General features: G+C 42.2%; 1 protein-coding gene across 2 annotated transcripts in view; it reads right to left on the reverse strand.

Annotated features, from left to right (window-relative positions):
• PRKAG2 (protein kinase AMP-activated non-catalytic subunit gamma 2) overlaps positions 1 to 6,927 on the reverse strand; it is a 183,138-nt gene extending 176,211 nt beyond the window's left edge. Inside the window, exon 1 of one of the 2 annotated variants that reach the window (XM_052693169.1) lies at positions 6,373 to 6,927. In XM_052693169.1, the coding sequence (XP_052549129.1) occupies positions 6,373 to 6,471 (99 nt within the window). In that variant the 5' untranslated portion in view covers positions 6,472 to 6,927. The remainder of the gene's footprint in view (positions 1 to 6,372) is intronic. The other variant, XM_052693166.1, reaches the window with a different exon arrangement.
• Between the last annotated feature and the right edge of the window lie 5,464 nt (positions 6,928 to 12,391).

Consider the following 12,391-nt stretch of genomic DNA (forward strand, 5'->3'; position numbering starts at 1 on the left):
CTGTACAGACTCCATTCAAAATCAGTGTCATGCAGGTAACAATTCATTTTTCCCAGCATATATGTTATAGGAAATATTAATGGCATCTGTTCAGTCAATCTCATTCTTACACTTTTTCTAAGCAGAGCTTCTCTTCATTGAAATATTTCCACATGCTTGGATCCAAATCCAAAAAGAACTGCAATCACTTCAATATTGCAATCACTTCAATCCTAATCCACCTCAGCAGGTATTGATTTCTCACCATAAAAAATGGGTTCCCAAATTTTTCTAAAGGAATCGACAGGCATGTAGCTTCTGAAAATCAGACCTGTGCAACAGTGATTCATTGAAGACCAATATGAAGTCTAGAACCAGGCAGGAAAATCCTGTGTTTTGTAGTGCTCTACTCCAGCACTCCAACCACTGTGGTAGCTTATCTTTCTTCTGCTCTCAGAAACAGGGTATTTTAGTGTCATTATTCCAGCATGATTACCAACATGAAAATTTGACTGCAAATTGCCTGACACCTGTTGTAAATAAATGATGATAAAGGTTTCATAGAGTGGCTGATAATGTTTATAATGCACACATTTCCTTCTAATGAAACTCTAGGTCTATGAATATGCTCTCCAGCAGCTTAAAATGGGTATATAGCTCAATCACCCTGCCTGCAAAAATAGATTAAGTCTTCAGCTTATGACATAGGTTCTGTTTTTGGAACAGAAGATCATCAGTTCCCTGTATAATAATGACCAAAAGGTCTGAACAATCACAGTATGTCATATAAATGACAACAATGAAGCACAGACTGCTATGCAATTGCTATGCATCCCAGTAAGTCATGCTTACATAATGTAATTTACTGCTATAAAGATTTTGTGTGTAGTTTTATGCTAGCAATTTGAGAGACAGCATTACAGAAGCAAGCACTGAATTGATGCATTACATTACAAACCCTAAACCGCCTGAAGAATACACACAAAAATCAGTCTGCAGCAGAAACAGTCTTTTGCACCATTTCAACTCACTGCTAATACTGGAGGTATTTCAGTGGAAGCAAAGTCCTGAGTCACCAAACCACGAATAACATTGTATCGTTACCAGCGACATCTTATATTCGCTTACACATAAGATCATTCCAACTACATGCAAAACATACTCAAGCTACTTTCCCTTTTTGCCTTTGAGGTCATACACAACTCTCCCGACTTGTCAGGCTCCAAGGCTTTCTCAGTATATCTGCAGTGCAAACACTGGTGGAAAATTGAAACAGCAGACATCTGCAAGCAGATCAGGCTCTGAAACAGGCTAATTGTGGAAGCCTGATGAGCAGCCCAGGGTACTGTAGTCCACAAAAGGTCTGGTTTTATGCCAGACAGACATGTTCTTCACTCTTCTCGTAACCGACTCTGCTCTTCCACTTTTCCCTATGGAAAAAGGAGCACCTTTTGATATAAATTCAGCTTTTCTTCAAAAAGCTGACAATTTAAGATGCACTCAATCAACATGTATGCCCATAACGGTCTACCAACAACCATGCTGACGCTGTTTTGAATTCCTACTACTTTCTCCTCTCCTTTCCCACTAGCCATGCTGAGCCAGCACAGGGGCACATCAACCAACTTTTATGAGTCCACATACATCATTAACACAAGTGTTTAACCCTGTCTTCAAGGCTAAATTCTGCTTCAAGTCACCTCTGAGCAGCTCCCTTGAAAGCAGTGTGGTACGCATGTGAAATTGGGTGTAATATGGACCTTGCAGATCTGTGAGCAAGATAGTGGAACTTCTCACTCTGTATTAATATGGGCACACAGTAACCACAAGATGCTACTGGAAATGATTCAAGAGAAGGAAAGAATGTATCTGGTTTCCTGATATTCTTAGACTGGCATATGAGAAAAGGAAGGAACAGCTTTTGGGAACAGACTCACTGAGGCAGACATAACATGGCGCCGTGTCATCTGGGCTCTGAAAAGTAGCATGACTGATCTTACAGTTTACATATTAAAACTGAACTAACTCTTAACAACATGAATTCTCTTTGGCAAAGGACTACAAAATCATGAATTCACCTTCAGAAGACTCCAAAATCATGTAGTCCTTCAAAGGACTACAAAATCATGAATCTTCAGAAGTCCTTTGCTTAGTCCTGATCTCTCCAGGAGGGTGACACCTCCTTCTATTTCAGTAATTCCCAATACAAGCATGGTGTGAACAACATTCCCAGGAACCAAGTTTCAATATCCACGTTTCTGTAAGTTTTCTTCTACATTCACAACTTATTCCAACTATGAAATTCACGTCTTTCCTCTGTGCTCACAGACCTCACAGGGCTCTCAGGGATAAATAATGGAAAGAGGATGAGATAATTTAGGAATAGAACCTTCTATCAGAAATGGGATGTTTTAAAGAAGCAGTACTTTTCAACTAAATGATGACCACTTTGTGTTATGCTTTAAAACTAAAAACACTAACAGCTTCTTTAATCACAGTAGCAACTATTGATTGCAAACAGGAATCCTTTACTCTTCAGATAGACTCGAAGTACAGACTCAAAGCTCCTAAGCAAATACCTGTTGCCTTCTTCAGATGTTTAAGATGTCAGCCCTTTAGGCAGGAGTCCAAACGTAAACTTCAAGGCCACAGAAGCTCAGCACAACTCAGAGTCTGCCTGTGAGAGCAAGAGGGAGGACAGCTGCAGATTTAATTTTAGAGAAACATTTCTCTCTCCTCTTTGTCTCCATCTCCTCTACACAAGAAAAGAAACACCTTTTTTCATTCTTTGATCCCATCGAAAGCTGATTTCTCCAACATCCTTGAAAGAGCCAGCAACCTTACTTCTCATCTGCAGCTTTCTAAAGCATTCCTTAGACTTAGTGCAATTCTCACCAGCCCAACCAACAATCACCAGGAGACAAGACTCACCCTGCAAAAACTGTCACTGAACAAAAATCATTTCACAGTGACTTATTAGGCACACAGTCTGTAATGACTTTGCAAGCGTGGCAAGGAAGATGGAGGGGCAAAGCCTGAGCCAACACTAGCTGTCAGAACATCACTGTAACTTCTCATGTCAGAAAATATTCAGCCATCTGATGTTTCAGCCTGGCATTCCAACATAATAACAGGCCTGGAAACAGTAATCAATTTGCAAATTGAGGAATCTGCTCAGAAATACAGCAGATGACAGAGAAATATGCAAGAATGTACAGAAACGTTTGTGTGATATTGACAATAAAGGTCTTCCAGAGCCTCCCTGTTGCTTTCTTGTCAGGGCTGAAGTATCTGAGACAGTGGCCACATCACTGGACTGAAAGAAGATGCTTTCACATTTATGTGCAGACGTAATCATTGTCCTTATTATGAAAAAAAAAACCTCTTTGTTTCTTTGCATAAAATGTCACCTTGTGACATATTTGGGTACAAACCAAGGAAGTGCCAAAGCTCTGCAATTCTCACCTGCCAGGAGCAGCAGGTGCTTGGAGCTTGCCATGGTGAGGCTCTTGAGACATGTTCTGCTCTCAGCCACAATAGTGTAAACACAACAGAACTTTGTTGGCACTGACTGAACTATCCCAGCTGTAATAGAAAACAAGCAAGAGCAGAATCTCTCCTTTTTATAGCAACATGGGACAGAATGATAATATTAACATTAGAACAGACTGATTTTGCAAGATGACAAAAGAACATGCTGATCTCACTATGGTGAGCTCCTTCCTACTCAGTAGACAATTGCATCCATCTTAGAGGTCTTAAAACGTTCAAAGCAATGTGGAAGCATTATCTTCTAATAGCTTAAAAAGGAGTTCTATAATGCTAATGTCTTCATCTGAAAGATGTGATACATCTAGAGAGCAAGGAGTTGCATCCAAATCTGTAGTGGATTCCAATGGCAACGGATCAGAAATTTCCACTTGGGCATTTCTAAATTCAAGGCTTTAAAATACACTGCTGGGAAAGGCAGAGGTTGACACGACCACTACCTCACAAAGGCTCCTGTGGTCGTACTGTGGTCCATCCAAATCAGTAGTTGGTAGTTGTGCATTTGCAAAGAAAACAACAAAGGAACTAAAAAGTTGTTCAATCAGTCCAGCACTTCAGCAAATACTTCCCAGCCATGCCACCAGAACACTGAGTCCCCCACTTCACTCTTGGTTACCGAATGACAAGTCTAGAAGACTCAACTAGCAGAAACTTCCAGAAGCAAAGCCTGGGCACCACTAAATTGTCCCAAAGGAGATTCAACACAGAAAGAAAGCAAAAATAGACTGTTTTATATATTTTTTCAATAATATCCTGATGCTCTTGCTCAAGAAAGATGTACCTGAGAAATGTCCTGGGGTGCTGCGAGACACAAACCAGCTTTCTTACACTGGTGTTTTTTCTCATTGTCAGAGGCCAACCAAAAAAAATAAGACTGTGTGGGAGAGGGATGGAAAACATACAAGTTTTTATTTCGACATGCTTACTATTCCACAATTTTCTAACCCAAACGGAGGGCAGTTTGCATTATTCACCTTTCTTTTTCACAGTATTTGTAATTGTTCTCAAAGTCGGAGTTTCTACACGGTTAATAAAGATGCTTTAGGACAGCCTGCATCACAACAGCACCTTTCTCTCTTGCTGCAACTGACTCCTCTCTCTCTTCCTGTTCAGACCTTTCCCGTTTCTAACTTGAAGATCTCAAAGAGCAGGAATTACATGTCTCAGCAATAAACACAATCTCACAATAAAACAAAGAAGAGGATGAACAAAATAAAAATGACTGTCTGGTGAAAGCTCCCTTGACAACTACAGCTACACTGACAGGCGCCGCTGAAATAACAGGAATGATGCTTCAAAACAACAGCCAAGAAAACGTTATGAAAGAGAAAAAAAACAGTCTAAATGGATCTTTTCAAATGCAGATTCCACTGTCAAATGAGGAGAATACAAAAATGTTCTTTCTTACAGCACAGTCACACTTAAACTGCCAGATAACAGAAAGCCACCAAAAAGGGGGGTACTACCTGTAAAGATCTGGGCCCACTAGCTCACTTTGGGAATGATAAAATAATGCAGTATGGAACAGAGGGATCACATTTGGAGGATAGGAAGGAGGGATGGAAGGCTTGTTACCAAGTCTTGAACTGCTCCCAACTGGGCGAACAATAAAACTCATGTGGGCTTTGGTGCAACATCAGGCTTGTGTCTGAGTAACCACCACTAGCTAAAGGACAAACTGAAGAGCAAAGAAACGAAACCATAAAGTAACATGAAAAATTAAGGTCCAGGACTCACGGTGTTCCATCCAGGACAGAGCTGAAGTAACGCTTGTGAAGAAATATGCCTATAGGCTTAAGGAACCTCAGCTGCAAAGTACTACATGATAAAGATTAATGCTCAAAAACTCCCATCACAAACACACAGCAGCACCACGTTAGACCCATTTCTCCCAGCACTGAGTGCACTCACACAGAACAGCAGAAATCTGGCTTAGGCTCCTGGGTTTGCAGTCATCTCCAGAGAAAAATGAAATCTGCAGAAGAGCCATGAGTTGCTCCTCCATCTTATTCCACATGCTTAAGACCTAATGCACTTCTTTTGACTTCTTATTTCTCTCTAAAAGAAAGGAAAAACTTGCAAATATGTTTTTGCTCCTTAGTGTCCTGGCAGACACATGTGCAGGACTGTTTCCCACTTTTATATGATGAGATTAAATTAAAAAATATATTCAACAAAGAAACAGAGTGCACAGAAAAAGTTATCAGACATTTCCTGCAAGAAGCACTGGAAGCAAAACCATGTACTAAGAATAAAACAACTAAATAGATAACAAGAAGGCCCTAATAGCAAAATAATAACAAAAGCAAGCAAACGACAAGAAAGCAATAATCAAAAGGGATGTAAACACTGCAGGCTCACATAATGAGGCAGCTTCTGAGTACTCATTGGAATAGAGAGAAACTTCTGGTCTGAGATTATTTGGTACATATATAGTACAGATTCTTGCATGTTTCCTTACTGTGTGAACATACGACCCAAAACTGAGTTGGGGCACGAGTGCATGGCTCGCTTCTCTGTTCCAGCGTGGTCATACAACTGCTCCTGACTCTTCAGCAACAAACAGACTTGTGGGACAAAATCAAAGGGAGATCTGGGTCCCCGTGCCGGGGGAGATTCAGATGTGAATTGGATCTGAGACATGAAACCGTCGGATAAAATGCACTCCGTCAACCACAAAGCACGGACAGTTTCCAGATCCACAAGTGAGGATGCTGGGACCAACACCCCCACCTCCAGACCGCGGTACCCGCAGCAGAAACACCGTCCCGTGCCTCCAGCTCCGTGTCAGGGAAAAACAACGCCGCTGGCTGCCAAGGGGAGGGAGAGCAGAGAACCACTTACGGGGATGTGCACTCGCAGCACGAGCTTCTTCTGGCTGGAGCCTCTCCTGCCGCTGCCGGACGAGTCCTTCTTCTTGGTGTCCATGGCAGTGCTGCCCATCCCGGCCCGGAGAGGTGGGCTCTCTTCCACTTATCCCATCGGCAGCAGTCACTCCGTGCTCCCGTGCTCCTTAATTATTTTTTTTTTTTTCTAATGGTCTTAGGAAATAAGGGGGGGAAGAAGCAGGGGGGAAGGGGAGGAGTTTCTGCGGCTCCAGCCTTTAATCCAGCAGCGAGGTGCCAGGGGTCCCTTCTGCGGAGCGGGAGATGTCCTCAGCAGCGCTGCTCGCTTTGCTTCTCACCCTTCCGCCCTTTCAAAAGTATCCGGAGTGTCCTTGTGGGGGGGTGGGAAGGTAAGAAAGTTTCCTCCCCTTCTCTCGCGCTCTCCTTAAAAGAAATTAACTCCTAAATTATTATTAATAATAATAATTACATACAAATCCAAAGGGCCGAGGTCGGAGGAGTGCGTAAGGCGAGCTGCCGGGCCCGGGCCGCTCCACACAGAGTTCCGCGGAGCCTCGCGCCGGGCTCAGGCGGGCGGGAGCCCCGTGGGGCGGGAGGAGGTGCCCGGGCGCTGCCGAAAGCCTCGGGCGGCTCCACAGGAAGTGCAGAAAGAGCGAAGAGCCCAACTTTCCTCCGGCAGCCCCTCCGCGTGTGCGAGGAGCGGGGCCCTCCTGGCACGGCTTCCCGGACAGAGCCCCGCTCCTCTCCCGGACGGCATTTTTCCACTCCTGCCCGCCCCAGAAGCCTGCCAACGTGAGAGGAGCCGAGGGACGGGGGCAGATCGCACCCTTCAGGCAAACGATTTTCGTGTTATAGAGTATCGAGAAACGAAAGGGGTTCCAAAGGCGCTACGCCGTGGAGATGTTGAGGGCTGAACTCCGGGCAGCAAATCCAAGCGCCAGGTCTCTGCCTTAAAACAGCCCTTGGCTTTCATCTGTTTAGAAACGAGCATTCTGGATCAAAACACAAGTTTTGGGTATAGAAGTGGCTCTTCTTCCCTTAGCAATCTCTTTCTCACATACAGTTGTCCATAGTTGGCAATCACACCCAGTTGTCCTGCAGCTGCCCCACATCTTTGCTTGCATCATTTAAATGCAGATTTTTGCTGGGTTCAAATCCATGCATCCATGTGTTCACAGAGTGTATGCTGTAATCACTGCAAACAAACTCCAGGAGATCCTAAAAAAACATGATTTATAAGTAGTGGGGATAAGGGAGCAGTGTTTTCCATAGAATTATCCTTATCCTCTGAGAAAAGTTGAAATGCGATGGCTATCCTGATCTGATCATAAAGATCAGATTTATTTTCCTTCTCATGGAAGTCTCAGGAATTATACAGATACAAATTAAGGTGAACGATCTGCAGTCATCTTTCTAAAATCACACAGGTAAAGATATGAAGACACTTCTTTAATGCTTGGAGAAACAGTGGGTGCCCCTGGAGGGCTCAAGGCTGGGCTGGTGGGGGAGCAGCTCTGCCCACAGCGGGAGGTTGGGACTGGATAAGTGTCATAAGGTGGATAAGTGGATAAGGTCCCTTCCAACCCAAACCATTCTATGGTTCTGTGACATGTAACTGTCCCATACATCCCCTCAGGATGCCATGGAAGGAAGCAACCCCAGAAATGAAACTGCTGGGTAACAGTGTCACCAGATCCCCAGTGAGGCATCATGGTTTTGCTCTTCATGTTGTTTTAAACAATGCCAATGCAGACATCTCGTGGACAAGCAATATTGTGATTGCCGTGAGAGTTCACATTATTTTTCCCATGTTCAGTCCTGTCTGTTCAGCTGCCAACAGCCATGTTTTTAGAGATGCAGGCATTTAAATTACTGATTTCACAGACTAATGGGCACCCAAATACCTTTGAAAATATGACCCTAAATACTGAAAGGTTTTGGGCATCTTCAGAGGCAGACAGCAGAAGAGGATCACAGACATATCAGCCACGTCTTTCCGTAGCACAATGCAAGTGCTCCTCATTAACAAGCCCTACCTACAGCCCAGCACAAACAGCACATACTTTGGACTACACCCCATCACAGCACTTGCCCTAGATATTCCTTAAATACTGGTTGAATTCATTTTTCCATTATAAATCATCACAGTACATTCCTAAGTTTATGAAATAACTATCAAACTTTTTTTTTTTTAAAAAAAAACCTTGCTTGTATCAACTGTAGTTGCCATAATTAAAATGCTATTACACATCTACACCTGGCCCCCTGTACTCACTCTTACCTTCTACATGCAGAACCTCATCACATTGCAGGGAAGGGTTTTCTAACATACAGTCAACATGAGGAAATATCTGCAGACACATAAATTGCACTGTTTGCAGCAAAACTGCAATTAGAATGGCCTTCTGTAGGGAAATCTGAAGGGAAAACTACAAGCTCTCCAGGAGAGCAGGTTGGACAAAAGTGAGATAATGAGGTTAATGAGAGAAATGTCTGTGCCTGGTGGGACAATATAACAACAAAGACTGACAAATCTTTATGCTGAAGGAAAGGTTGTGTGGTCAGGTGTTTGTGCTTCTCTCTGGACTGGCATTTAAACCTATTCCATTTAAACCTAAGGCGCTGCAGAAATTATTTTCATGCTTCTCCATGCATGATGAGCACAGGCAAGCAGAGGAGGGGCAAAGTGTGCATTGATGCAGATCCAAGATCCCACCTGATCAAAACAAAAGGTGACATGTTGGGAAAATTGCTCAGATGCAGTTCTTCCATCTGCACTAGCAAACAACCAAAGTGGCCCTGTGACTGCCCATATTGTCTAATTATTTATGCTGTCTGCACACACTTTTGGAGCAGGCCAACTACAACTCTCCAAGACGCCGTCAAGTCACAGGAATTAACACTGGTCTGGGATCATTCCTACTAGGAAGTTTGGACAGAGCTGCTCTTTTTCAGATAGAAGTTCTCTCCAAGCCTTGCTGCACCAGGTGGCCTTGGGATGTGAAAATCACATCTGAGATCTGCACCTTGGACCAACACTGAAGGCTGGCAGTGTTACACACCTGCTCTCCTGCACGTGTAGATTCCATGCAATCAAGTTGCTCTCAGCCTTTTTCAGGTCTGTTAGTAGACCACGTCCACAGAAGAGACAAATATGATGTCCTATTATGTTCCTCACATTGCACTGAGGTGTATAATGCTGGAGGTACCAAGAGTCATAATTACAAGCAAATCATTCTGTCACGTGAATGGCCTTGGATACATCCAGTTACAGACTGAAGATTGTGTATTGCCATAGCAACGATGTAATTCCAAAAGTATATACTTATAATGTAGATTTAACACATTTCATTTTTCACTTCAGAGATTCTAAAGCAGGGAGAATTGCTTTAGGTCCCTCAGTGTTAGAAAATGGCAAAAAATGACAGCAAGGGAAGATGTATAGTTACATAATTTCATGCCGGAAAGAGCTTTTGTTTAGAAATAGCTACAAATAACTGTATCAGGTTCTTAACTTGATGGTCTAAAACCTTATCAGAAGACTTTTAGAAGTAACAAATGTCTAAAGATGGCCCTAGACAATAAAGGTGCTCCCTACACGGGCTCCAACCAACTCCAAACAGATAATTTAGTTATTCTGACTCAGTGTAGCTTCATTGAGATTATTAACTTTTTCTCTGTAGAACTTCAGATTATGTCTAATTGTGCAAATGACCTGGACTTCAGAATCTAAAATTGAAATTGAAGAGATAACACCGTAGAGGTGTGCATAAGTCAGTGGATAACGTAGTATGAAAAGGGAGTTAAGTAAATGGCTCAAGGAGAAAGCCTAGCCCTTGAAGATAAAAATGAAACCAAAAAGAATCAGTAATTGATTATGTCCTATCAATGATGAAGAGTCTATAGTTGTGATGTCACTAGGAAGGGTACAAAATATCACACAGAAAGCACAAAGCACAGCAAATACCAATCTTCAGAGGCTCACTGGCACAGATCTCAGAGTATTTTCTAGTGAATGCCCTCCCACAAAATGAAGACTAGCAAGAAAAAAACATTTCTTACCTTTGTAACTGGTAACCACTTCGGCCCCTATTTTGGGCCAGTCTGAGTGCTTTCAGCAGAAAACAGTCCTCCTCCTCCTCAGCACTGAAGGGAGAGCACAGCAAAGTCTCGTTGTTACGGTATTTTAAGTTGTATTGACTTCCCCATTTTTGCAGTCAGTTTACTTCCTATTCAGCAATCATCTTACAGAGTCAAACAAATAGAAGCATGAGCAGCAGGAGCACCTCTTCTTTTAGTGAATGAGCACATGGTCAGAAACTCACACAAAGTGCTGCAGAAGGCTGGAAAACAATAGGAAGTGTGCAGTCAATAAATTGCAATTGCCTGCAGGAACCATGGAGCGAGGGGAGATGAATGATTTGCTTAGAATGAACAGATGTCAAGGTGAGAGACTCAGACAGGGAGAATGCTGGCCAATAAACAATGAAGATCTCTCACCTGAAATACATGACAGACTGCTGCCAACCAGGACTCAAAGAAAGGCAGCTCTTGGTCAAAGTCTTGCCAAATAGCATGGAAAGAGGAACCTAAAAAGTGCTGCTGAAGTACCCACTGGCAGTCTACCAGCAAACCTGAGGGGAGAGATGCGTTCAAGCTGAATTTGGAGACAAAGATCATCAGGTGTGTAATTAGCAGGATAACTGGTTGATAACTGGTTGATAACTGGTTGATAACTGGTTGAAAGTGCAGCGGTTGAATGGACACTGGCTCATGTTTTCTCCTCTTCCTGTCCCCTTCCCCAGTCACAAAGCAGCTAGATCTAGTGATGCTTAATAGCACAAACTGCTAAAATCCTGTGACTGAGCACAGATGTGAAAAAACCCTGCTACATGACAGAATACTAAAATCAGGAAACAGTATGAGAGGAAAAGAACCTGTATATGGGAAGAGAATAAATATCAGAATGAAGACAGAAGAAAATTTATATACGACTAAAAGTCCATATCAGTTGAGATGCAAACATGTTATGCATAAGGGTTTTTTGTTGTTGTTACACAGTAGTTGTCAGTGCTGAGCATTATTCTGTTACCTGAATTGATAATCAATATCTTGAAGATTATACTGGCAAGTGTTTTGTGCCTGGAAACTGCCATCATATCCCTATCACAGCAGAATTTTGAAAAGCATTCACTACAAGAGTAATTAAATAATAATAAAATAGTAAAATCTTCAGAAATAAATGTAAGTTTGTACTAACAGCAATGCCAAAGTAGTAACACAGAATTGTAATATGCAGATATAAACATAGGTGCATATGTAGCCAATGTACCTCAAACTGATCTCAAGCATTCCATACAAAATTGGCCCCAAGATAACTATGTTTTCTAAGGGAGAAACTGTAGATAGTTTCATGCTGGAGGCAGGCCACGATTACTGAAGCTGGGACTAACCCTGCAATCTTATCATTACAGAAGTTTTGTTTTTAACCAGTCTTCAGAATTCATATTAAACAACTATTATCTCACAGCCAGCACAAAATGTAAAGTACTTTACATTTACGTTTATTTTCTGGAATATTCATATTTGCTATTCAGAGCCACTCAGGCAATTGCTACCTAGCACTCAGTTCCTTGGTATGTGGCCTAACAATTATACTGTTCTTCAAACTGTTAAGGTTTGTTACCATTCAACTCAGCCTCAGGACTTGACTCCTGAGAGTGGAAACCTGGACATTTCATTTAAAACTGTTCGAAGATGAAAGGACAACTTTTCTCATTCATCTCTTCAGACTCTGTCAGGAATCCCTTAGCAAAAGGCTTGGTGCTACCAGAACTAAGATGTGCCAAGAATTAGGACAACTTTAGGAAAAACATTTTAATATGTTCTTCTGTTAGCAGTAAAAGAAAAAATGAAGAAACCCCAATAGCCAAGCAAACACATGTCAAAGGTCAAAGAAATAATTAGCACAAAATCATACAAAAAGTTATTGTTTCAAGGGTTATGTGGAATGAAGG

This window comes from Tympanuchus pallidicinctus, unplaced genomic scaffold (assembly GCF_026119805.1).
Source record: "Tympanuchus pallidicinctus isolate F22 unplaced genomic scaffold, pur_lepc_1.0 scaffold3, whole genome shotgun sequence".
Lineage (NCBI taxonomy): Eukaryota > Metazoa > Chordata > Aves > Galliformes > Phasianidae > Tympanuchus > Tympanuchus pallidicinctus.